The 27,081-nt window shown below is 45.8% G+C and overlaps 2 protein-coding genes across 3 annotated transcripts in view; one reads left to right on the forward strand and one right to left on the reverse strand.

Annotated features, from left to right (window-relative positions):
• The window catches only part of KIF19 (kinesin family member 19), a 49,473-nt gene extending 36,936 nt beyond the window's left edge, over positions 1 to 12,537 (forward strand). Inside the window, exons 14-20 of one of the 2 annotated variants that reach the window (XM_053375457.1) lie at positions 1,066 to 1,187; positions 6,012 to 6,166; positions 6,265 to 6,370; positions 8,161 to 8,257; positions 8,904 to 9,304; positions 10,669 to 10,828; positions 11,509 to 12,537. In XM_053375457.1, coding sequence (XP_053231432.1) covers positions 1,066 to 1,187; positions 6,012 to 6,166; positions 6,265 to 6,370; positions 8,161 to 8,257; positions 8,904 to 9,304; positions 10,669 to 10,828; positions 11,509 to 11,663 — 1,196 coding nt within the window. In that variant the 3' untranslated portion in view covers positions 11,664 to 12,537. Of the gene's footprint in view, positions 1 to 1,065; positions 1,188 to 6,011; positions 6,167 to 6,261; positions 6,371 to 8,160; positions 8,258 to 8,903; positions 9,305 to 10,668; positions 10,829 to 11,508 lie in introns of both variants that reach the window. The other variant, XM_053375456.1, reaches the window with a different exon arrangement.
• Positions 12,538 to 17,592: 5,055 nt separating this feature from the next.
• On the reverse strand, positions 17,593 to 26,780 carry BTBD17 (BTB domain containing 17). The gene is made up of 3 exons (XM_053375458.1): positions 26,643 to 26,780; positions 20,990 to 21,266; positions 17,593 to 20,001 (listed from the first exon to the last, which is right to left on the reverse strand). Exons 1-3 carry the CDS (start codon positions 26,734 to 26,736, stop codon positions 18,921 to 18,923), a joined length of 1,452 nt encoding a protein of 483 aa, XP_053231433.1. The 5' UTR covers positions 26,737 to 26,780; the 3' UTR covers positions 17,593 to 18,920.
• Between the last annotated feature and the right edge of the window lie 301 nt (positions 26,781 to 27,081).

The following is a 27,081-nucleotide window of genomic DNA, read 5'->3' on the forward strand; positions in this document are numbered from 1 at the left end:
TTTACCCAAACATTTGAGGGCTGAACAACAGTGCCGGATTACCAAATAGGCAGCGTATGCACCGGCTTATGAGCCCCGCAACAATGGATCAAAAATAATATTGGGAAGAAAATTACAAAATCATATTAGGAAACTATTTGCGAGGACTGAGATTTTGACTGCCTAAAGGCCTCCACGGAGTTTAATCCGGCACTGCTGAACAATGTGGTTCTGTTAACCTTGAAATTATTGGCTGTGTCAGGAGATACGACTGTGTTTCTTTTTAGATATTTTCATTGATTTATTTGTATTCTATTTTTTTTAATTTCAAATTTTTATTAAGTTTGTTTTACAACACACACAAACACATGCGCGCACACAGAACTAAACATAAAAGTAATAATACACCATCGAAAAACAAAAAAAAAACAAGAACAAAGAAATACAAATAAAACATAATAACATATGGAAACTTACACAGATCAAACTATATATATATGTGTGTGTATATATATATATATATATATATATATATATATATATATATATATAATTTCAATTCTTCTTTTCTTCCAATTGACTTCCTTCATCCTCAACACGGTTCTCTTTTTGTTTTTGGTAAACTGTTTCCTTCTTAGTTCATTATTACCCCATTTTCTTTCTGTTTTTAACTTTTATACCATAATTTATTTTGCAGAAGTTAATCAAAACAAGTCCAAATATTAATTTGAGGGCACTGCTTTTGAAGGTATTCTCTATATTTTCCCCATTCTTTTTGAAATTTTTGCTTGGGCTGACCCCTGATGGCTTCTGTCAATCTAGCCAGTTCAATATAATCAAATAATTTATCTTGCCACTCTTTTTTTTGTCGGTATTGTTTCTTTTTTCCAATTTTTGGCAATTAGTGTTCTTGCAGTCCCTGTAGCATAAAGGAATATCCCTTCCCTTCCATTCCTTTATTTGTATTCTGCCTAACCCGTTTATAATAGGGGTCATGGTCGCTGTTGCGGACTAGACCAGAAACATGTGTGGAGCATTGACTTCTCCATTGTGCAACTCTTTCCCCATCCTCTCTCTTCTTGCCAGAGTCTCAGCTGTCGGTGCCATCCCACCTAGAAGAACTGTATCAAGCCTACTTGCATGAGCTGGATGAGGGAGGCTTGGACCGTGTTGCTGCCATTGACCGAGCGGCCGCCCGGGCCCTCAAGGTACCATGCTGCCACCGCGTCTGGTCCTAATCCACAGCAACAACTCATTGGTGACACCAGCCTTCACATATAAAGACCACACTGTCTGACCTGTTATGAGTCCCATTCTGCAGGAAATGCCTGGCTTGGCATGGCCCTTGTAAGGCAACTTTTGGGCTCTACAGTAGGGTTACCCGACATCCCCGGTTCCCAGGGACAGTCCTCGGATTTGCAAATCTGTCCCCAGACAAACTCCGTCCCCAGAATGTCCCCAGATTTGCAAATCTGTCCCTGGACAAATTCCGTCCCCAGAATGTCCCCAGATTTGCAAATCTGTCCCTGGGAAACGTGGCAGCGGCAGCCTCAGTAGCCTGGAGCCAGCCTGGTAGTGCAGTTGGCTCTGGCTGGCTTCAGGAGCTGCTCACTGCCGCTGCCACTGTCGAAGGGGAACCAGGCATGTCCGGCAGTACAGATCTCCCACCCCCTTCCCCCTTTGTTTTGACAGATCAGGGGAGGCTTGGAAGTTGCGGCCTGCTGGCTGTTGCCCAGGAGGGGTGCAAGGCGTGCAGTTTCTCTGCCAGGCAAGGTGCAAAGCCCTTCTTTTGCACCCTGTGAAACATAAATGCTGCACGCCCGTGACTCCCAAGCCTCCCCCAATCTGTCAAAACAAAGGGAGAAGGGGGCAGGAGATCGGGGAGAGCTTCGAAGTCATGGGTGGGCATTGCGCCGTTGCCCAGTTTTTTAAAAGCTCTGCGCATTTATGTTTCACAGGGTGTGAAAGAAGGGCTTTGCATCTTTATACAATATGCATGTGTGCTTGGGCCCAGGGTCCTTTGCCTCACCATCCCCACGACTGATTCCCTCTTGCTACTGAGGTTCAAAAAAAAAAGTGTCCCCGGATTCATTGGAAAAAAAAATCTGGTAACCATGATCTACAGACCTAGCCGGAGTCCTGTTTCTCACTAGGCTTTCTGCACAAGCCTAAACAATGGAAGCAGAAGGCTTTTTGAACCTAACCTGCTAGTCCAAATCAGAGGCAGCCAACCTCACCCCCAAGTTTATCCTTGGGCTCATTGTTGCATCTCTGTTAAATAATCAGAAAGAAAAATTAGTAGGCAAAACCCAGAGAAACCAAGCGGCCGAGCATATTACACCAATCCTGGCCCAACTGCTCTGGCTGCCAATTAGTTTCTGGGCCCAACTCAAAGTGCTGGTTTTGACCTATAAAGCCTTAAATAGCTCAGGACCCCAACACCTCAAAGACCGCCTCTTCCCATATAAACCGTCCCAGACTCTGCAGTCATCATCTGAGGCCCTTCTTCATGTGCCTCCTCCATCTGAGGTCCAGAGGGTGGCAACATGAGAACAGGGCCTTCTCTGTAGTGACTCCCCATTGGTGGACTGCTCTTGCCAGGGAGGTTCGCCTGGCACCTTCATTATATATATTTTAGGCGCCAGGTAGAAAAGTTCCTCTTCAACCAGGCCTTGGGCTGATTAATATTCTACAGCCTTTTAAATGTGTCTGTGGGAAGGGAGGGATATCGTTTTGCTCTTTCATTTTACTTCTTTCTTTGTTTTTATCCTGTATTTTTTTCTATGAACTTTCCTGAGGTCTTATGATGAAGGGCGGTGTAGCAAACAAACATAGTTGATCCAACGAGAGGGCAAAGCTAATAACTTGTTTCCTAATGCCACCGGGACATGGGTGGCGCTGTGGGTTAAACCACAGAGCCTAGGGCTTGCTGATCAGAAGGCCGGCGGTTCAAATCCCCGTGACGGGTTGAGCTACCATTGTTCTGTCCCAGCTCCTGCCAACCTAGCAGTTCGAAAGCACATCAAAGTGCAAGTAGATGAATAGGTACCGCTCTGGTGGGAAGGTAAACGGCGTTTCTGTGCGCTACTCTGGTTCGCCAGAAGCGGCTTAGTCATGCTGGCCACATGACCTGGAAGCTGTACGCCGGCAGTCATGGAAAGAAGCCTTCATCACACTTATACCTAAAACTGAGTCTGAGAAGACACAACTCAAGAACTATCGCCCCATAGCCCTGCTTAATGTGGATTACAAAATTTTTGCTGATATTTTGGCTAAAAGACTTAAAAAAGTTTTAGCAGAAATGATACATAAAGACCAGGCTGGCTTTCTCCCTGGTAGACATTTATCTGATAATATGAGAAATGTAATTAACATTTTGGAAAAGTTACAAGTGAACATTAATACAAAAGCGGTTTTGATATTCGTAGATGCAGAGAAAGCCTTTGACAACATCTCTTGGATTTTTATGAAGAAAAATCTGCAGGGGATGGGGGTTGGACAAAATTTTGAAAATGGTATAGGTGCGATTTATTCTGAACAAAAGGCTAAACTTATAGTTAATAACATAGTGACAGAAGAATTTAAAATTGAGAAAGGGACATGACAATGCTGCCCAATTTCCCCACTGCTCTTTATTTCGGTCCTGGAGGTTTTGCTAAATATGATAAGAAGGGACCAGCTGATTCATGGTATTCAGGTCGGAGCAAAACAATATAAACTTAAAGCCTTTGCAGATGATCTTGTATTGACATTACAAGAGCCAGTACCTAGTACCAAGAGGGCTTTAGAATTAATCCAGGAGTTTGGTCATGTTGCAGGCTTTAAGTTAAACAAGTTAAAAACTAAGGTTTTGGAGAAAAACTTGATGCCGATGGAGAGAGAGAGGTTTCAGAAAGAGACAGATCTGACATTAGTAAAGAAGGTAAAATACTTGGGGGTGAATATGACTGCTAAGAATGCAAATTTATTTAAAGATAATTATGAGAAATGTTGGTCAGAAGTGAAGAAAGATTTAGAGATTTGGTCGAATTTGAAGCTTTCCTTGCTGGGTCGGATTGCTGTCATTAAGATGAATGTACTGCCGAGAATGTTGTTTTTGTTTCAATCATTACAAATCATTGACAAGATGGACTGTTTCAAGAGGTGGCAAAGAGATATCTCTAGATTTGTCTGGCAGGGCAAAAAGCCCAGAATAAAATTTAAGATACTTACTGATGCTAAAGACAGAGGGGGGTTTGCCCTGCCGGACTTTAAACTTTATTATGAATCAGCAGCTTTTTGCTGGTTGAAGGAATGGCTACTTCTTGAGAACACTGACATCCTAGATCTTGAAGGTTATGATAATGTATTTGGGTGGCATGCATATTTGTGGTATGGCAAGGTTAAAGCGCATAAAGCATTCAAAAACCATATTGTCAGGAAAGCACTATTTAATGTCTGGACAAGATATAAAGATTTTTTGGAGAACAAAACCCCAAGGTGGTTATCACCTATGGAAGCGAAAGCTATGAAAAAACTTAATATGGAGGCAAAATGGCCAAAGTATTGTGAAATTTTGGAACAGGAAGGTGACAAGCTGAAATTGCAGAGTTATGAGAAGCTCAAAGGGAAGGTGTGAGACTGGTTACATTATTTTCAAATAAGAGAGGTTTATAATCAAGATAAAAAAATTGGTTTTCAGGTGGAAAAATCAAAGTTGGAAACAGAATTGTTAGAACCCAATGCTAAGATATTATCAAGAATGTATAATTTGCTGTTGAAATGGAGTACTGAGGAAGAAATGGTAAAATCTGCTATGATTAAATGGGCACAAGATATAGGACACAATATTATGTTTGCTGACTGGGAGCAGTTGTGGACCACTGGGATTAAATTTATGGCATGTAATGTCCTAAGAGAGAATATTATGAAAATGATGTATAGGTGGTACATGACCCCAGTCAAGCTTGCAAAAATATACCACTTGCCCGATAATAAATGTTGAAAATGTAAAGAAATTGAAGGTACATTCTTTCACCTTTGGTGGACGTGCCCGAGGATTAAGGCTTTCTGGGAGACGATTTATAATGAAATAAAAAAGGTACTTAAATACACTTTTGTGAAGAAACCAGAGGCCTTTCTCCTGGGCATAGTTGGCCAATTGGTGCCAAAGAAGGCTAGAACTTTCTTTATGTATGCTACAGCAGCAGCAAGAATACTCATAGCAAAGCATTGGAAGACACAAGAATTACCCACCTTGGAAGAATGGCAGATGCAAGTAATTGACTATATGGAAATGGCTGAGATGACTGGCAGAATCCGAGATCAGGGAGAAGAGTTGGTGGAAGAAGATTGGAGGAAATTTAAAATTTATTTACAGAAGTACTGTAAAATGTATGAATGCTGATGACATTGAAATAAAATGAAGGGGTTCTAGTAATAAGAGATAAAAATTTGAAATTATAAATTTGGGAGGTAAAATATATAAGGACAAAGTAGTAGGATATGAATTTGCTGAACTGTTAAAAAGGTATATAAAAAAGGGAGGCATGAGGAAGTCAGGAAAATAAGTTAATCAAAGATGAACAATTAGAAAAGAGCGATTTGTGTTTTTTCCTATTCTATTTTTTGTGTGTTGACTGATTTTTTTTTTCTTTTTCTTTTCCCCTTGTTAGGTTAAATGTTTGTATTTTAGGTATTGTGAAAGCTTGTATTGTTGTGTTTTATATTTTCCCTGTGTTTTTACTGTTCTATGTTTGGTTGTATCTTTTTATTGTTAAACTTAATAAAATATTATTATAAAAAAAAAGAAAGGAAGCTGTACACCGGCTCCCTTGGCCAATAAAGCGAGGTGAGCGCCGCAACCCCAGAGTCTGCCATGACTGGACCTAATGGTCAGGGGTCCCCTTTACCCCTTAATGCCACCGGTGGTGTTGCCCCTTCTTGGGCCATCAACTTCAGCTACGAACTATAGGTGGAGAATGCAAGGTTGCAGTTGCTTTCGGCTATACCTGCAGGGCTCTCAGAGCATCCATGTTCTGTTTTCCCTGCAGGACACCTCTGTGCCAAAGCTCCCCCCGCTCCCGGTGGAAAGTATGCTGGACTCTGACCAAGAGAGTGTAAGGACCCTGGGCTCTGAGTACCAGCAGCCGCCACGGAGGGATTCCCGAAGGGGCACTCTCCCACCCCTTGTCCCCGAGCCAGACAGGTAAGATTAACTTGATACCTTTTTGTGGAACGTATCTCATGCAGCCCCCATCTCAAGATCTGATACGAACAGGTTATCTTTCTTTCTCTTCTCAGCAGTGAAGCAAGCCAGGTGTTCAAGGCCAGCCCTCGAGCCCGGCAGATCAAGAATTCAGCAGTAGTGACACCGCCTCCTATCCATGTCAACGGCATGATCACTCAAGAGGTGTGAATCGACAGGGGTCGGGGGAGTGACTAATTATTATTATTATTATTATTATTATTATTATTATTATTATTATTTATTATTATTTATACCCCGCCCATCTGGCTGGGTTTCCCCAGCCACTCTGGGCGGCTTCCAACAGAGCACTAAAATCAGAATAAAACTTCAAACATTAAAAACTTCCCTAAACAGGACTGCCTTCAGATGTCTTGTAAAAGTAAAATAGTTGTTTATTGCCTTGACATATGCTGGGAGGGCGTTCCACAGGGCGGGCGCCACTACCAAGAAGGCCCTCTGCCTGGTTCCCTGTAACCTCACTTCTCACAGCAAGGGAACCGCCAGAAGGCCCTCAGAGCTGGACCTCAGCGTCTGGGCTAAACGATGGGGGTGGAGATGCTCCTTCAGGTATACTGGACCGAGGCCGTTTAGGGCTTTAAAGGTCAGCACCAACACTTTAAATTGTGCTCAGAAACATACTGGAAGCCAATGAAGATCTTTCAGGACCGGTGTTATATGGTCTCGGCGGCCACTCCCAGTCACCAGTCTAGCTGCCACATTCTGGATTAATTGCAGTTTCCGAGTCACCTTCAAAAGTAGCCCCATGTAGAGACATTGCAGTAGTCCAAGCGGGAGATAACTAGAGCATGCACCACTCTGGCGAGACAGTCTGCGGGCAGGTAGGGTCTTAGCCTGCGTACCAGATGGAGCTGGTAGACAGCCGCCCTGGACACAGAATTGACCTGCGCCTCCATGGACAACTGTGAGTCCAAAATGACTCCCAGGCTGTGCACCTGGTCCTTCAGGGGCACAGTTGCCCCATTCAGGATCAGGGAGTCCTCCACACCAGCCCGCCCCCTGTCCCCCAAGAACAGTACTTCTGTCTTGTCAGGATTCAAACTCAATCCGTTAGCAGCCATTCATCCTCCAACCGCCTCCAGACATTCACACAGGACCTTCACCGCCTTTGCTGGTTCTGATTTAAAGGAGAGGTAGAGCTGGGTGTCATCTGCATACTGATGAACACCCAGCCCAAACCCCCTGATGATCTCTCCCAGCAGCTGCATGTAGATGTTAAAAAGCATGGGGGAGAGGACAGAACCCTGACTTGATATGCAGAGGATGTGTGCCTTCGTCTCAAGAATGCACGGGCATTCCTCTGTAACAAGAGACATTTCTACATACAGTGGTACCTTGGTAGTCGGAAGCCTTAGTTGTCAAACAAATTGCCTCCCGAACATCGCAAACCCGGAAGTGAGTGTTCTGGTTTGCGAACGTTTTTTGGAAGCTGAATGCCCAACGTTGCTTGCGCGGCTTCCGATTGGCTGCCGAAAGCTCCTGCAGCCAATTGGAAGCCGTGCCGTGGTTTCCGAACAGTTTCGGGAGTCAAATGGACTCCCGGAACGGATTAAATTCGAGAACCAAGGTACGACTGTAGTTGGTAGTGTTCTGCAAGGACCTGCAGTTTTGTAGCACAGCTTCTTTACAGAAGATCACGCTGAGCAGAAAGAGGAGGTGCTTCAGCAGCTAGCGTTTCGTGTGTGTTTGATGGGCATGCAACTGCCGATGCGCATGCTGCTTTTGGTCCCAGAAGGGGGCAGGGATGGAACGGGGCAGGCTTACACACCCTCCACCACCCCACGAGTTGCCTGTATATATTTGAAAAATTGTACTAGTGGAACCTTGATGGGGGAGGCTGCAAAAACCCCAAAACCAAACCATGAATGGCTGCAGAGTTCATGAGGTGTGAGTTGCTCTGTCTTGACTTTTCCTGCCTCTGTTCTTCTCCACAGTATGTGCCTCGAGAGAGTTTGGTAAGCCTGAGTAGCCAACGAAATTCCTCCCCTGACAGCAGTGACCACTGCTCTGACGGTATCCTGCCGCACGGAGGTAACTATAACCCAGATATTTTAAGGATTTTTTTTTTATTTAGCAAGAATATTAATAGCTAGAAATTGGAAAAGTGAATTAGTACCAACGAAAAAGGAATGGCAGGATAAATTGAATATCTCGAATTGGCAAAAATGACAGAGAAAATTAGGAGATGGCCTAACCAAAAGTTCCAAAAGGAATGGGAAATTTATAGAGATTATTTAAACAAAAAACTGTGCCCCCAAGTCAAAACCTGGATTTGCTTTGATTAATTTTCTCAAACCATAATATGGATTATAAGTATAGTATTTGGGAAACTGTAGAAATGATGAAATGATAAAAGAAGCAGTTTAACAAATAGACAAAACAGACCTGCTTTGAGGAAGACTGAAGTCTGTCAGAGAAGAGAAGGAATCGGGAATAAAGAATATGGTGACGCAAGTCCATGTGTAAGAACTTATGGATTTATGGTTGTATGTATGTTTCTTGTTCCTTGTTTTTCTGTTGTTGTTGTTGTTGTTGCCGCTGTCGTCTTCTTATTTTGGTTACTTTATTGTATGTGTTTATCAAGTAAGAAAACCAATAAAAAGCATTAAAAAAAGGGGGAAATGCGAAGTGCAATAAAAAATATGCTTTTTTTGGCACACACACCCTCCATTGTCAGAGCGCAAAGAGATAGCGAGCGGCACCAAGAGCATCGCAGTGAAGGCTGCCCGGCGCCGCTCCCGGGTGCTGGAGTACGACCGGAGGAACCTGCTGGAGCCGACCAAGGAGCACAGCAGCCTCTCCCTCCACTCTCTGAGCGAGAGCGAGGACCCCCTGTGCCGAGAGACCCCAGCCCTTTGCCAGCCTGCCAGCCCAGGCCTGCAGCACGCCGTCAGCGAGGACAACTTGTCCAGCAGCACTGGCGAGACCGTGCCAGGAAGGAACGGCCCCAGGCGCTCCCCTGGGCCGTGGCTCCGGGTCAGCAAAAAGGGAAACAAGAAGCTTGAGAAGAGGGAAGAATCGCTAGAGGCCAAGAGGAGGAAGAGAAGGTCTCGCTCCTTTGAGGTCACCGGCCACAGGGTACGTCTTCAGCATCTCACAGCTACCCAATTATGTTTTGTTAATTTCAACATTTTTGACATATACAGTGGTACCTCAGGTTACATACACTTCAGGTTACAGACTTCGCTAACCCAGAAATATTACCTCGGGTTAAGAACTTTGCTTCAGGATGAGAACAGAAATCGTGCTCCTGCGGCACGGCGGCAGCAGGAGGCCCCATTAGCTAAAGTGGTGCTTCAGGTTAAGAACAGTTTCAGGTTAAGAACAGACCTCCAGAACGAATTAAGTTCTTAACCCGAGGTACCACTGTACACAGTTTCGCCTTTTCTCTTATTTTTGCCGATGTCCCGCCCCATTTCCCACAGAGTAGTTGTTATCTCTTCCCTTCCGCTGCCACCCCCGTCTTGTATCTATCAAATCGTAACCACAATACTGTTAGCTGGTTGCTTCTGTTGCTCGTAGCTCAAATCCTGTTCGCGAGTTCGTCCTACTGTGATATTTCTTCAAACCGTCTGAAAAAGGCTTCCATTCTTCCGTAAAAACCCTCATCATGAGATTCTCTTAATTTTGCCACTTTTGCATCCTTCATTGCATCCTCAGGCATCCCCAACCTTCGGCCCTCTAGATGTTTTGGACTACAAATCCCATCATCCCTGACCACTGGTCCTGTTAGCTAGGAATCGTGGGAGTTGTAGGCCAAAGCATCTGGAGGGATGCAGATTGGGGATGCCTGATCTTACTTATCCATTCTCCTTTGATTGGAACTTCTTCTTTCTCTCGTTTCTGCGCATATAGAATCCTAACTGCTGTTGTTACATACATAAACAACTTTAACATTTTTTGGGGGGGAGGGGTAATTTCTGCCCCTCTAATCCCTAACAGAAATGCTTCGTGCTTTTTAAATATATATACTCTTTTAAAACTTCTTTTTTATCTCGTGTATCATTTCCCAAAATACCTTTGCTTTCTTGCAAGTCCACCACATATATAAAAAAGATATAAAAAGATATAAAAGATATAAAAATACCCGGCCAGGTTAAATAGCCCCTTACTTGTCTCCAGTCTCCATTTTATACATGGCAAATTTGCATGTTTCCAACTTAGCATTCAAATGCTAAACCAAAAGCACAGAAAAAGTGTGGTCCTTCTGTTAAAAGGGGAACCGTTCCCCCTGCCCCTGGCCATGTTCCCAGCCAGAAAGCTGTTTTTTTGTAGAATGAATAGCGCGGATTAAAGTTATGTAGACTGACCTTATCTCCTCCCCCTTCATATCTCCCTCGCAAATGATCCTTAATAAGAAATGATGGAATGGTAAAAGAGATCCGCACCCCCTGTTCACGGAGCACCTTCTCAGCCTGTGTGTTTGCCTCTTTCCCTTGCAGCTCCCGTGTCCGAAGAACAATGTTGCCCGCCGTCATCCGCTGGAAAGCAGTTCTGAACACAAGATAACGGCCGCTGGAGGGACTCACAACACCCGGGGAATTGGGAGGGCAGCCGTGCAGTTGTCCAGAGTGAGACTTCTACAGGCCCAGCCATCCTCAGGTAGGGGTGCCTAAGCAAGTGCAAGTAAAGTCTTGCTGCTGTTAACAGCCGTCCTCCACGGTAGTAAAGTTAACCATGGGTCACAGCAAGGAATTTGGGCGCCAGAGCTTAAGGAAAGCATCTTGTCCTCCAGTGCACATGCAGGATCCCACATTTTCACTTTGGAGTAATATAAACCATCCCAGACTCTGCAGTCATCATCTGAGGCCCTTCTTTGTTTGCTTTCTCCATGTGAGGTCCAAAGGGTGGCAACATGAGAACAGGGTCTTCTCTGTAGTGGCTCCCTGTTTGTGTAACGCTCTCCCCGGGGAGGTTCGCCTGGTGCCTTCGTTATATATTTTTAGGCGCCAGGCAGAAAAAATCCTCTGCAACCAGGCCTTTTGGCTGATTAATATTCTACAGCCTTTTAAATGTGACCACAAGAAGGGGGAGCTATTGTTTTGCTGTTTCGTTGGAATAATTTACTTGTTTTATCCTGTACTTTATTGTGAGAACTGCCCTGAGATCTTATGTTGAAGGTCAGTATATAAATCTAATAAATAAAATAATTAATGAATTAATGAAATAGCTTACATAGAAATAGCTTACCCTTCCTCCTCCCCCTCCCCCTCCCCCTCCCCCTCCTCCTCCTCCTCCTCCTCCTCCTCCTCCTCCTTCCTCTTCTTCTTCTTCCCCTTTAGGTCCTGCTGAGGCCTCCTCTCTCTCAGTCCCCTCCAACCAAGGTGGCATCTCCAAGAAAAACTTCCAGCCCAGCCAGCGCCCTCCACGGCTGAACTATATCACAGTTAATGGCACCAACCCTCACTGCAAAGATGGCAGGAACCGGCGATGCTGAGAACTGAGGGGACACAAGCAGGTTGAGAAGCCCCGGGGAGCTGCCTCTGGTGCTCAGTCGGATGGCAAAGTGGCCAAAGACATTGCAGGAAGGTGGCTTATTGCAGAAAGGATGACCCAAAGGAAGACTCCACCCAACTGATTGTGGGTGCTCCTGCCAGGGATTCAGTTTGCCCCCAAAGTCTTAACAGACTCCAAGACTGATCCCCCAGACTCCAATAAGTATCTCTCTGGATGGGCATAAAAACATCTATCCATCTGGTACGGTAACTGAGAGGAGCCAGAGGTCTCCTTCCTCCGCAAGCACAGATATCTATTTTAAATGGAAGCGCTTGTGGCTATGTTGTGCCTTTATGCTAGAGGAGAACACACAAACTGGGTGACCCTATAGGGAGATGGGTTGCTGTTAGTGCTGTGTGCATGCTATATTTCTGCATAGTCAAGTACAGTTCAGTCTTTTAAAACTTTCCAGAACATCCCTCTGGGGGTAGGAACACGAAGGGGGTGACACTTGGAAGCCACACAGCTTCAGGTCATGACCATGCGGGTGGGAAGCAATGGTAAACGCCTGATGTGGTTGGCTGTCTTCCAACAAGGGGCAATAAGACTGTTCGCCAACCTGAAACCATCGCTGAATACGTGGAGGAATGATACAGACCTTTGAGATCACACACAGCATTTCTGGCGAGTCTCCCGTTGGGTTGGATACTCTATGGCTCTTTCTTCATGAGAACTGGCAACTGGTTTTGAAAAATGCGTACATTGGAGTTGAGAAATGTTGACTTTTGTATATCCCGTGAACTGTGGCAAGGTAGCGTGGGGAAGAAAATAGAACCATGCATTATCCAATACCAACCTCAAGCCATTTCCAGAGACCTCTTTAGCCTCCTGTATTTTCTGCTGCCTACTCCGGGTTGCAGTTTCTGCCAAACACATGCTGCAGTCTTGAAGGCCAAGACTTCCACACCGTCATGGGCTTACAGCAGACCTGCATTGGTTTGAATGCACTCTTGGGTATATTCTGCATAGTTAGTATTAAAATAGCTTTTCAGAATAGAAAGCAGTACACAAGAAAGATCCGACTATATTTCAATATCAGCGTCTAAGAAAGACCTGTCAGGATCATTCACATTTGGCAGTTGGTGGTAGAATGACCCACACTGTGTGTGTGTGTGTGTGTGTGTGTGTGAGAGAGAGAGAGAGAGAGAGAGAGAGAGAGAGAGAGAGAGAGAGAGAGAGATCCAGCTGGAGCAGACTCTGAGGTAGCCTTCAAACCATAGAAGGGAGGTGAAGAGATAGTAAATCGGGGAAAATACAAGATGACAAAGGCTGCCTAGTAGCATCATGTGGCAGCCTCTAAAGATTGACTAACTTGAAGCATGGCAGTTCCATACTAAATGTCGAAGCACCCTGGCATTTAGATATACCGTACTGTCTTTGATCCTATAGCTGTTGTGACTAGCGGCCATTGGCAGCCAAGCTTAGTACATAACACTTACCCTTATTAAGTTCATTTAGCGCCCACTTACCATCACCAGATCTTGAAGCAATCTAAAGAAAAATCCAAATGCATCATATACAATAAGAACTATTTCAAATAACTTACCTCAAAGAGGTAAAGGGACCCCTGACCGTTTGGTCCAGTCGTGGATGACTCTGGGGTTGTGGCGCTCATCTCACTTTACTGGCTGAGGGAGCCAGCATACAGCTTCCGGGTCATGTGGCCAGCATGACTAAGCCGCTTCTGGCGAACCAGAGCAGCGCACGGAAATGCCGTTTACCTTCCTGCTCGAGCGGTACCTATCTACTTGCACTTTGGCGTGCTTTCGAACTGCTAGGTTGGCAGGAGCTCACCCCGTCGTGGGGATTCGAACCACCGACCTTCTGATCAGCAAGTCCTAGGCTCTGTGGTTTAACCCACAGCACCACCCGCGTCCCTTCACCTCAAAGGGTATGCATATACATTATCATGCATTTCCTCCCATCTTTTCTGGTTGGCAAACACGTGGCCAAAGCAATGTGAGGTCACTATGTTCTTTAAGAGATTATGGAGCCTGGTTAAAGGAGTGATTTATATACACTTTCCATGTATGGCTATGGAATAATAATAATAATAATTATTATTATTATTATTATTATTATTATTACTACTACTACTACTACTATTACTACCCCACCCATCTGGCTGGGTTTCCACATCCACTCTGGGTGGCTTACAGCATATAACACAAGGACTCCCGTTTTATAACACAAGGACTCCACTGTCTTCAAGCTCTGCTTTTGGCTGGGGTCAGTTATGCCTGCAACCATCTCCTTTAAGAAACACCCAATTGATGATATTGTTTTGGGGGCGAGGGATGAGCATAGGCTTTGAACTATGGCTGATCGGGATGACTGGTTTAATAAACTGGCAAGGGCTGCTCAGCTAATAAGGGCGGTGGCAGCAGCAGCAGCTCCCGTGGGATCTGGTTGGGCCTTCCTCAAAATGGCGGCACCGGCACCACGCGGGCCCATAGCTGTCAAGTGTCCCTTATTTGAAGGGACAGTCCCTTATTCCAGCGTCATGTCACGCTGCTGTCCCTTATTGATGGATGTCCCTTAAATGATGTCCCTTAAATTTCAAAGGAAGCAGCTCCTCTCCCTCCCTCCCTGCCGGCCAGGGAGGAGGGAGGCTCCAACTGTGTTGCTTGGCTGTGTTGCTCACCCAATAAGAAGTCTAAGAACGACTGGGGGGTGGAGCTTGCATGCCTTGTGTGTGGCTAGTTAATGCAAGCTAAGGGGTTTTTTGAATGCTGGACGCCATTTTGTTGCATGTGCTGCTGCAAACTTTGCAGTGCAAAGCCAGGCCAGGGAGCCATCTTAAGTTGAGGCTGCATAGGCCTTGTGGTGCATGTGATTCAGATTCTATTCAGTTGAACCTCTGGTTACAAAGTTGGTTGGACAGTGTTCTCGAAGCTACCCAGCATGAGTTTGACCAGACTGCAGGAGGACAGGAAGATGGGAGTGCCTGGAACAGGTGAGGCTGCAGGTCCCTTATTTTGGCTGTTGGTCCCTTATTTTCAAGGCTGCTGATCCCTTATTTTCAAATCTGTAAGTTGACAGCTATGCGCGGGACCTTTCACCAGCCTCTCTTGCTGTTTGCGTCATCCCCGATTTGCAAGGAGGGAGCTGTGTGCAGGTCACCTGCATAGCCGAACCTGCAAAGTCTCCCTGCCACATTTGTAGGTGAAAAGGGATACCAGCAAGCTTGAGGGTCTCTTTGGTGCAGGCCTGTTCTCCCGCCCTTCCCTCCTTGTGTTCTAATCAGCTGTCAATATGACACAAGGAAAAGGCTGCTATCGTCGAGTAAGCGAGCAGAGGGCAATCACGCGATGTCAGGAACCTCCAACACGGGTTAGAGTAGGTCCCCTGGGGATGTGCAGAGTGCTCCTGGGAGCTCACAGGTTATCTCCGCTGTGATGTTCATGAGGCACATGCAGGCTGCCTGCTGCTGGCCATCAGAGGCTTGGTGGACACCAAAAAGAGCCAGTGTGGTGTAGTGGTTAAGAGCGGTGGACTCATAATCTGGTGAACCGGGTTCGCGTCTCCGCTCCTCCACATGCAGCTGCTGGGTGACCTTGGGCTAGTCACACTTCTCTGAAGTCTCTCAGCCCCACTCACCTCACAGAGTGTTTGTTGTGGGGGAGGAAGGGAAAGGAGAATGTTAGCCACTTTGAGACTCCTTCGGGTAGTGATAAAGCGGGATATCGAATCCAAATTATTATTATTATTCTTCAAAAAGAGGATCTGGCTGCCGGGGAAACATCAGCAGAAGCTGTACATAATGACAATGACCACCAGCATCTAGCAGCATTCTTCTACGGGCCCACCCGGGGGAAACACCTGCCTGTTGTTGCCACCTCTCGTCTCAACACCCAGAGCCGTCTTTCCCATTGGTGTTAGTGGTTCGTTGCACCAGGGCGCTGGCCTCTCAGGGGCGTCCTAGTGAGTGGGGGAGCTGTGCGGATTTGCCGGCAGCCTCCCCTTTCCCTGCACGCACGCCAGCTGCACCCCACCCACTATATGGCTGGCGGGTGCTCAGCTTCCTTCCCAAGCCTCCGCAGGAGGAGAGCGATCCTCGCAGAGGCTTAGGATAATAATAATAATAATAATAATAATAATAATAATAATAATAATAATTTATTTATACCCCACCCATCTGGCTGGGTTTCCCCAGCCACTCTGGGCGGCTCCCAATCGAGTGTTAAAAATAATACAGCATTAAATATTAAAAACTTCCCTAAACAGGGCTGCCTTCAGATGTCTTTTAAAGATAGGATAGCTGCTTATTTCCTTGACATCTGAAGGGAGGGCGTTCCACAGGGCAGGCGCCACTACCGAGAAGGCCCTCTGTCTGGTTCCCTATAACCTCACAATGAGAGAACCGCCAGAAGGCCCTCGGCACTGGATCTCAGTGTCTGGGCTGAATGATGGGGGTGGAGACGCTCCTTCAGAGATACTGGACCGAGGCCGTTTAGGGCTTTAAAGGTCAGCACCAACACTTTGAATTGTGCTCGGAAACGTATTGGCAGCCAATACAGATCTCTCAGGACTGGTGTTATGTGGTCCTGGCTGCCACTCCCAGTCACCAGTCTAGCTGCCACATTCTGGATTAATTGCAGTTTCCGGGTCACCTTCAAAGGTAGCCCCACGTAGAGCGCATTGCAGTAATCCAAGCGGGAGATAACCAGAGCATGCACCACTCTGGCGAGACAGCCTGCGGGCAAGTAGGGTCTCAGCCTGCGTACCAGGTGGAGCTGATAAGCAGCTGCCCTGGACACAGAATTGACCTGTGCCTCCATGGACAGCTGTGAGTCCAAAATGACTCCCAGGCTGCGCACCTGGTCCTTCAGGGGCACAGTTACCCCATTCAGGACCAGGGAGTCCCCCACACCTGCCCGCCCCCTGTCCCCCAAAAACAGTACTTCTGTCTTGTCAGGATTCAACCTCAATCTGTTAGCTGCCATCCATCCTCCAACCGCCTCCAGACACTCACACAGGACCTTCACTGCCTTCACTGGACTGCGCAGTTTCCCTCCCAAGCCTCTGCATCTGCTGAAGACGGCCCTGCTCCTGGTCATTGTCCTCCTCTTGCTTCCAGGCGATAGGCGGCGCAGCCTTCCCGGGCTGCCCTCTCGGGCTTCCCATGTCTGCCTGCATGTTTTCCTGCTCAATCGCCGCTGCCACGCTGGGGATCGGGGCAGTGGGGGAAGCAAAGGACATTTTCTACCGCCCCCTCCCTTGTTTTTGAGTTGCCGGAGGGATATTTGCACCACGGTGCCGGATATGCTTAAGACGGCCCTGTCAACACCCCCTCAGTGACTGGTGACACCACCTTGACATGGTGACCAAGCCACCATAGAACAGAATCGTAGAGTTGGAAGGGACCTTCGGGATCATCTAGTCCAGTCCCCTGCAATGCAAGACTATGCAACTGTCCCGTTCAGGGATCGAACTTGCAACCTTGGCATTATCAGCACCATGCTCTAACCAATTGAAAAGGCCCAGAACCTGCATGCATTCACTGCGAGAGGAAGAAAGCATGGGGGACTGGGGCCTTGACTACCCTTGTGTGCATCAAAATAATTTTCAGGATTTCAAGAGTTTGAGGGGTGCGAAAGGCTTGGAAGCCATGCAGATTAGCTGAAGACTGAATTATTATTATTATTATTATTATTATTATTATTATTATTATTAAATTTTCTATAAAGCCCTTCATTCAAGGACCACAGGGCGGTTTACAACAAGACACTGGGGGGAGGAGAGAGAGGATTACAGGCTAAGTAAGAGAGCCAATACATGAAAGGGAAGATTGAACAGAAGACAATGAAGAACACTGCTCAAAAACCATTTTCACCTCAAAAATAACACCACACAGTCATCCCCAACAATACATTTCCTGATTTTTATTTAGAAATCTATGTAACTGATGATCTATTCAAAAGGCTGTGGACATTACCTGCAGAGAGCGCACAAGCACCATATTTCCACCTAGCCCGTAGTCTGCAACCCAACTCCTCCAGTTCTAAACCAGCTTTTGCCCCGTTTATTTTACAAACAAATAATTACACTTATCACAGAAAGTTTAGAAAACCAACAGGAAAGCCTTTGTTGTTGTTGTTGTTTTTCTTACTAAAGGTGAAGATGCTATTATTTTGGGATGGGACACTGGAATCTGCCTACCTTGGAAAAAAATCATGTGACAAGGGCCAGGAGGCAGAGGTTGAAATGGAGAGAAGGAAGTGTGATGGGTCTGGTCAATTGGTTCGTATGTATTTAATTCACTAATCGGGGACTCAGAAAGTAGGCTCAGCTTTCCTACCTGACCAGCAAGACAGCAAAAACCCACTCTGTGGCTAGGATATCCAGTCAAAAGCAGCAGGAGATGGGATTCACGTGTCTCTGGTTTGGACTGAGACAAAATAAGGGTATGGATGTATAATCTACCCTTTATATGAACCAAAGACCATGGTGCCACTTTTAACGCTTAAAGAACCAAACTCGTTCATCTAGTATCAAGTCTACTAGAGGGAATAGTGGAAGGCTGGATGCATCAACAAATAAGGGTGACTAAAGAACCCTTATGAATATTACAGTATTCTAAGGACTTTTTACCTACCAGTGTACTGTTGGGTTTTTTTTGTTTTGTTTTGTTTTTTGTCTATATCTCTCAAACTACAACAATTCCACAGGATCACCACTTCATGGGCAAGACATGAAGGCAGATTCTAAACAAGTTAGGAAGTCAAATCTCTTGCTAAGGGGGGTATCTTGGAGAATGATCTAATCAAAAGCACCACTGAGATCCTCCAGTTCTACCTGAGTTCCTTAAGAGTGCAATCCTATTCACATCTACTCAGAAGTAAGTCATTCAGTTCAGTGCAACTGGCTCCCAGGTGAGCACATGTAGGATTGCAGCCTTCAAAGATGGAAGAGAGCTAAACAGAAGCATCTGAAAACAGAGATAAAGGAATTCCCCACCCCCGAGACTGTACATGTTTTAATTTCCCATCTTCTTTTCTTTTTTTAAAGTCCCCAGGTTTGTAGCTGCAGAAGTTGTTTTCATGCAAGAAGCACCCAGGGCCTGCATGCCCAGTTTACATGCATAGATTACAAGATGCCAGCCAGTTTTGTACTGTATTCATTGCTGTTCTTCAGTACAATCCAGTCATTCTCGTCCCCTGCCTTGTCTTGTGGTTCCCTATCTCCTGCCGTTCTTCTACTTCTTGATTTTGATCAGAGAATGGTAGACAGGCTTGATGATGATATGCAGGTGCAGAGAGTTGTCAATGAGGTATTCGGAGGTGCGCTTCTGTAAGTCAGCATGCACCAGGAAGTCAGCCACTTCGTCTGTGCTCTGGTGGAAGCTGTAGGCATGTTTGACAAAGACTTTGCCCTGCTGCCTCATGCCTACCAGGATGGTTTTTTGGAAACTGACTCCGGCAAAGTCGGAGCTAGTCGTGGCCGGAGTGATAACCAGGCGGGGGCGGCCGTCCTCGATCCTGATAGACTGAATGGCCCCCGAGACAGAGTCCGAGTAAACGGGGCGCAAGCTGACCGGGAGCCAACGTGGGGAGAACAGAACGTTCCAAGTCACGCGCTTGGCAGAGTCGTGGTTGCTGGGCCCCAGCTGAGTCTGGAAACTGGTGCTGCGGTCATCCCTGGCTGGGTTATTAATCACCCACTGAGAACCCCAGGAGGTGGAGAGGTAGTTTCGGGGCAGGAACATGCTGCAGTTGACGTCGAAGTATTTGGCAAAGTGGATTGGGGAGGCTGAGTGGAACTGGAAGGCTTGGAAGAGCAGGTCTTGCACAGCGTTGTAGTGCTTCACCATCACCAGAGACTGCTTCTGCAGGTGGAAAAGGTGGCTGGGGGAGATCATAGGGTAACGCAGGGACCTCAGCATCTTCTCCACGACATAGTCCTCGGGCTGGTGTGTGACCACCCACTCCTCGACAGCTGTGTACAGCTCCAACTCGCTCTGCAGAACCAGGTCGGATCGTTCCAGCAACAGCAGCAAGAGATCAACACTCACCGAGGCCCACTCGGCGCTGCTCATCACAGCTGAGAGGTTCCAGGCCAGGAACTGGAGGCAGCTCTCCTGCAAAGCCTCGTCGCCAATCCTCACTGCGTAGTGGTACCAGCCCACCACGTGGCCCTGGTTCGACTCACTGGCCAGATGGTTTTTCATGTATTCGGCTACCCCTCTCTGCAAGCTAGAGATGCGGTATTTGCTGGCTAGTCGGTGAAGCGGTATGGCTTGGTGGAGGAGGATGGAGATCTCACCACAGTACAGATATCTAGAGAAGGGACACAATCATCATTCATATTGGTGACATTTCTTCTCTCAACGGTTTTCATGTTTTTTTAATTTTTATTTTTAATAGACTGCGTTAGCTACCGAGATGGGTAGTATACAAACATCTTGGCATTGCATAAGACCACCACCTAGCTGGTTTTAAATTAACTTGGGTGGGGTATAAATAATGAAATTATTATTATTACAGTCAAACCTTGGTTCTCGAATGGCTCTGTTTTCTTAACATTTTGGCTCCCGAATGCCAACAACCCAGAAGCGAATGCTTCTGTTTTTGAATGTTTTTCAGAAGTCAAACGGCTTCCGGGGAGTTTTTTTCTTTTTTCTCCGTTGACTTTGCTGAATGTTTCAGAAGTCGAATGGATTACATTCAAGGTTTGACTGTATTATTATTAAATAGGGCTTCCCTATTTTCATTGGAGAAATGTTGGAGGGTGTTGAGATCAAACATCTCCAACATTTCTGTCTCTTTTTGATCTTGGGAGTCCAGCCTCACTCCCTTTGCTCTCAGCCACAAAAGCCCCATTCTGGTTTCTCCCAGCTTGGCAAATCGGACACACGCCATGCCACAGAACTGAAGGACAGGTTACATTTACAGTAGTCTATTCCATTTCCTGTTCTCCTAGAATACATTTCCCAGCAAGCTGTGTTTCCAGTTGTCTTATTATAGGCAAAAGTGCAGGGGCTGCCAATGTAGATGTTAGATCCCAACTCCAATCAGACTTGGCCAGCCTGGCCAATGGTCCAAGAAGCTCCAGCAATATAATGGAAAACATCATGTTGACTACCCTGCCATATTGCATCCCAGGACTGCATTAAAAGGTTCAGCCAGGTTCTTAGGAGAGAGATGGAAGCAGAGCAGAGGGCAACTACAGCTCCTCCAGCTGAGAACCAACAGGACCGAGGAAAGGGACTCATTCACTCCTTCTTTTAGGGCCACCCAGATGAGGTCAGTGAGCTCAGCCTCTTACCTGATGAACTTCTCAAAAAGGGCTGCACTGTCAGGTGGCTCGTGCAGAGTGATCATGGTCTGGTTGTGCAGGAGGCTCTCGAAGATCTCGCTTTGCAAGCTGAGCATCAACTGGTGGGTGTGGAAGACTTTGATTTCGTCCGAGCCTGCAGTGTGCACCCGCAGGGTGGTATCGCTGGCATTGCCGTTCTGCAGGAGCTCTTGCAACCGCTGCAGCAATGACAGGGAGTGGTTGATGGTGGCCACTGTGGAATCCCCGGTGAGGTCCGCCTTCTGGACTGCAGAGAGTGTGAAACAAAATCAATGAGCAAGAGGCGAGATTTCAGGGCTGGGAAAATGAGGGAAGAATGAAATTCATGGGGGAAGCCCCCAATTGTTTGATTAGTATGTAAAGGAAGGCTGGATAGGAAACCACTGGGCCATTTGAGAGTAGGCCCCTTGACTCTGGTGTATAATATTATTATTATTATTATTATTATTATTATTATTATTATTATTATTTCTACCCTGCCCATCTGGCTGGGTTTCCCCAGCCACTCTGGGCAGCTTCCAACAGAACATTAAAAACAGAATAAAACTTCAAACATTAAAAACTGTGGGAGGGCGTTCCACAGGGCGGGCGCCGCTACCGAAAAGGCCCTCTTCCTGGTTCCCTGTAAGCTCACTTCTCGCAGTGAGGGAACCATCAGAAGGCCCTCAGAGCTGGACCTCAGTGTCCAGGTTGAACGATGGGGTTGCAGATGCTCCTTCAGGTATACTGGGCTGAGGCCGTTTAGGGCTTTAAAGGTCAGCACCATACTTTGAATTGTGCTCGGAAACGTACTGGGAGCCAATGTAGGTCTTTCAGGACCGGTGTTATGTGGTCTCGGCGGCCGCCCCCAGTCACCAGTCTAGCGGCTGCATTTTGGATTAATTGTAGTTTCTGGGTCACCTTCAAATGTAGCCCCATGTACAGTGTGTTGCAGTAGTCCAAGCGGGAGATAACCAGAGCATGCACTACTCTGGCTAGACAGTCTGTAGGCAGGTGGTGCTAATCTGGGATAGCTCATTCTGAGGCGCATTCCTGAAATCCCTTTTTCCCTTTGTGATTCTCTTGGTTTGGTCCTAACACTTTGCACAATGGGAATGCAATAACCAATGGTTTCTAACAAATAAATTTGACTAACTAGCTATGGGATCGAGTTAAAGCTGGCCTCAGGCTCCCCCTATCTTTCAGCAAAGCCACAAAGAGGAGATCAGAAGCTTTTTAAAATTTTATTTTCAATTAATTTTACTATTTTTTTTCCAAACCCAGAACTGGTTTAGGGCCAGGATGAGGATTCTGTGGCCCTCTAGATGTTCTAGGACTCCAACTCCCCTTAACACTAGCCAATAAGGTTGGATCCAACTAGGTTTTACTCATGGTAGACCCACTGAAAGTAACAGACCTAGGTTAGGGCCTGTCCGTACTTCAGCTTAATGTAGATTGTGGACCCCCTTGTGCTTCCTTTAACGCTCCCTGTCATTGCAGCATTTCCCTCTGACTACAGCTGTCTCACACTGTCTGCTCCCTAAATCCAGAGATTTCCTATACAATTGGTGTATTCAGTTTTTCAGAGCATAGGGAATTTTGAAATAAAAGTGGTCATTGGATCCAAAATGTCTGAGAGCAGGAGAGGATCCTTCTCCCCAAACTGCAGCTTTCAAACCATGTCAGACATCTTAGCCTTTTGTGAAGATACACTTGATAAGTTTTCTGGGTTCTCTGAACTACATAAAGCTCCATGGTATTGGGCAATTATGAATCCACTTTAGTTGCAGCCAGTGATCGATGTTCTGCCCAGGGTGAGTAGAAGAGTCAGTCTCAGTAGGCTGCTGTTACAGATGTGACCTTATTTTAAAACTGGGATTGCGAAGGCTGGATCAGTGATATGCTATGCCTTATTATTAACATTTATTAATGGAAAGAAAAAGATGATGCTTTTTATCATATGTGGTGGCCATGTAAGAAGAAAAAAGACTTCTGGGAAATGATATATAAGGAACTGAAAAAAATGTTGAAAATATCTTTTCCTAAGAAACCAGAAGCTTTTCTTTTAGGTATTATAGAGATCCCAAAGGACCAGACAAAACTATTTACAGTAGTACCTTGGGTTACAGATGCTTCAGGTTACAGACACTTCAGGTTACAGACTCCGTTAACCCAGAAATAGTACCTTAGGTTAAGAACTTTGCTTCAGGATGAGAACAGAAATTGTGTGGTGGCGGTGCGGCGGCAGTGGGAGGCCCCATTAGCTAAAGTGGTGCTTCAGGTTAAGAACAGTTTCAGGTTAAGAACGGACCTCCAGAACGAATTAAATTCTTAACCCGAGGTACCACTGTAGGTACGCGACCACGGCTGTGCAGACTCTCTTAGCTCAGAAATGGAAAGATGGTACAACTCCGACCAAAGAAGAGTGACAAATAAAATTGATTCACTATGCCGAAATGGCAAAACTTACAGGAAGAATTAGAAATCAGGAAGAGGAGGTCTTTAATAAAGAATGGGGAAAGTTTATAATTTATTTGAAAAGCTATTGTAAACAACTACATACATTGGTAGAATGGACAGAAAACGTGTAGTCAAAATTTGAACTATAGATTCACAAAGGATTTATAAAAATAGAGTTATGATAGAGATGCAGAGGGTAAAATCAGTACATTAAGATCCACCATTGGGGGGGGTGAAGTCAGAAGGGATTATATGTTTATGTATTTAATTCATTTGTTTATGTAAAATAGAAAATGCAAAAATAAAATTTATTTTAAAAATATTATTGACATTTACTAAGCAGTTGTAACTATCTAGGGCAGCACAACAAAAAGTATAAACGGCACGCCCTTCCTAGGCCTAGTTGCAATCTTAGCGACTCCTAGGATGAGGCCATAATGTGAAATATTTGACAGAGAAACTAGCTGCAAGGGCTGCTGCAGGAGAGAAAAATATGGGGTATCATACATGCTATGCTTCTGTACTAGCATACTTCTGAAATGCTAGTAGCCCAGATTAATCAACTGGTATATTTTCTTGGAAGTATTTAAATGTCTCCTGGAACCCAAAAACCTCACTGGAATATTTGAGGCGATCCCCCAAGGTAAGGAGATCTTACGAAAAGTGAAGCAGGAGTTCTGATGTGAAGTCAGTGTGTGTGTGTGTGTGTGTGTGTGTGTGTGTGTGTGTGAAAACAGCTTGTTTCCACTTGCTGTACATATTCTTAGTCTTTGATGGACCGCATCAAATATTTCCAAACATAGGAATGAACTATGTTAATAAAAGGACCACTCCAAAATGGCAAAACTGACCGGAAAACTCAGGAACCAAGAAGACAAAAACTTTAAGAAAGAACGGGAAAAATTTCTAATTTATTTAGGAGACCACTGCAAGCAGATGAAAACATTAGCAGAATTTTTTAATAACACTTGTAATGTAACAATCGCTATGGACAATATGGACGCATACAAAATATGGATTACGAAATAATATGCAGTTGAAAATGTTGACAATAAGAGCCATGGTGGGAAGTCGGGAGATTCAGAGAAATCTCTAAATGTAGATATTTACTTGGTATTGTTATAACTCTACGCTTGTAAAATAAAATAAAAAATCATTTTTTGAAAAAGGAAATGGAAGGACGGGGTTTCCAAGGTTTTAGTATATGTTTCATAATTTCTAGCTTCTAGAAATCTCCCAAGGTTTGCAACAGAATAATTAAGGTCAGCAGCCCTTGACTGCCTGACTCCCTAATTCTGAAGGTGGTAATTAAAGTCACCCTTCGCCTCGGAGCTTTGACTAATCCCAGCCAGCTCTTGCGGATGTCGGAGTTTTCACTTTACTACTCATGGGAGCTGGAGCTCAGCCAGCAGTTTCACAGCCGTCATTAACTCAATGAAACCCTGCCGCTGGATGAATTAAATTCTCACGCTGAGCCAAGTTACACTTTTTTTGGTCTCCCTAGGGAAAGAAAGCTTAGCTTGTTCACACTCCTGTTATGCTGGCTTGCGTCTCCTGCCCAGTCCAACTTGGGCAGGGATGAAAGGTTAAAATTCAATGGCAAAAGAATCTCTAGCTCTCTCTTAGGACAAAGACACCAGCGGGATGGGGAAGAGCAGCTTAAAGGGGAAGGACCAAATGCAGCTATTGCTATGAAAACATCGCTTTTGTCGAAGCTTCTTGACAAAGAAAAGTGTTTGTGACTCTTTGCTCCGGAGGGAGGCAGAGCCGCAGCTGAAACACCGCCCTCCCCACCACTTTAAACTTGAGATGGTCTTTCTGTGTGTGGTCCCCACATCCATTTTTGTTTTGTTTTTTCCTGGTTTGGATTGCTATTTGCACGAGCAACTACCCACTGACTCCCAGTACTTGAGAGAGGAAAACTGGCAGGTTTATTTTGCATTTAAGCAGTTGAAAGGATCGCAGCGTGTTCATGAGGAAATCACTTCCGTGGGGGGTGCAAGGCTGACTTCACACATTTCCCCACCCAAAAAACACCATTAGAACCCATCTATCTGGTTGGTCACAACACACCGTGATCTCTAATAACGTTCAGAATTTATAAATTCACCCAAGCACAATGGTGAGATTTAGCGCCCAGGGCTCCCTCCAAAAGAGGGGCGCATTGTGCCCATGAATTAGAGACAACTGACATACGAAGTTCCATAATGAATCTGCCTCTTGTGCCACAATCCTGCTCAGCAGGGTACAGAGTTGGGGGTAGGGAAGTATGCAACCCCAACTTTTCCTTTAACTCCTTTGCATCTGCCTAGCCGCTCCTTATGCCTGCGGTGAAACTGGCCCCCCGTATAATATCTTTTTAAATCCATGTCTTATCCAGCGGATTAGCTTCTTCCAGAAACACAAGCGGCACAGTTAAACCAAGCTGAGTCGAGGATTGGAAATGAGAGACACACAGCCTTTCGCCTTGAAGGGTCAGTTTGACATCCAGCATCGAGAGAAGATGCTGGAAGTTACTGCTGGTAACATATATCCTTCTTTTCCATTACAATTATGATCAAAGTGGCTTTTGGTAAGAGTGCGGCTGGGTATAAATTCCTCTTTAGCATGCAGTCCAGTTTTTCTATAACTCGGGAGTCTCTGCCAATGGGTGTTGTAGAGGAGAGAACCGGACAGGCCGAATCTTCAAGGTCAAGGTTTCATTGAGCGCTAGCTGGGCGCAGCCTGTTCAATATATGCAGGCTTAAGCAAGACCTGTTAGGTCTTGCAGGGTGGTCTAAGAACTGGAGAATAAGCCCATGACTTGGGAAACCTGGCATCTATTCCCCAGCCAAACACCTTATATAACCTTGGGAAAACCATTCACGTACCTGGAGTTCAGCAGAATGGAACCCTGTCTCAACCCTGGGCTGTTAAAGCCAGGGAGTGGCCGGAGCCTTAAATTCCCTGCTGCTCAATTCTCATTGGGTCCAATGAAGAATACATTGGTGATACAGTTTGGTTAAAGTGCACCTTAAAAGTGTCTTCACTGGTGCTAAAGTTCTGCAACATGCCCCACTTTCTGCGGCTCTGAGCCACACTCTGTGCAGTGTAAAATGAATGAATAAATTCACAGTTCCTCCTGCCGCCTCAGCCCAACCTGCTCACCTAGCAAAGCTCTTTCCCAGCAGCCCTTCCTCCTTACCTGCTTGGACAGCCAGGCACAGCAGTGACAGTGCAGCGAAGGAGCTGGTCCATCGCCTCGGTGCGGCCTGCTGGACCCCTATCCCTTTAGCCATAGCTGCTTCCTTAAGCGTGTCCGCAGAGGGAATAAGCCCTCGACTGAGCGTACTAATGTGTCTGACTCTTTATGTAGGACACTGACTCTCCCAGCCCCGCTTGCCATTGATTGGTGGAAAACTAGTAACAGCTGTTACCAAGGAAACCACTTAAGATTGTGAATTGATGCCTGTTGGACATTGTGGGACTCCCTGGGCGGTTGGCCGAGCCTCCCTGGGACAGCAAGACTACCTGGAGCCTTCGGCATGCTGGAAGTTGCACAAAGAACACTCACCTTACAGCTGTTTTCTTTTTGGCCATAGTTGTTTCTTAACTTCAGAGCATCTGATTGCAAAACAGTGGTG

The sequence above is a fragment of the Podarcis raffonei genome, chromosome 2, assembly GCF_027172205.1.
Source record: "Podarcis raffonei isolate rPodRaf1 chromosome 2, rPodRaf1.pri, whole genome shotgun sequence".
Classification (NCBI taxonomy): domain Eukaryota; kingdom Metazoa; phylum Chordata; class Lepidosauria; order Squamata; family Lacertidae; genus Podarcis; species Podarcis raffonei.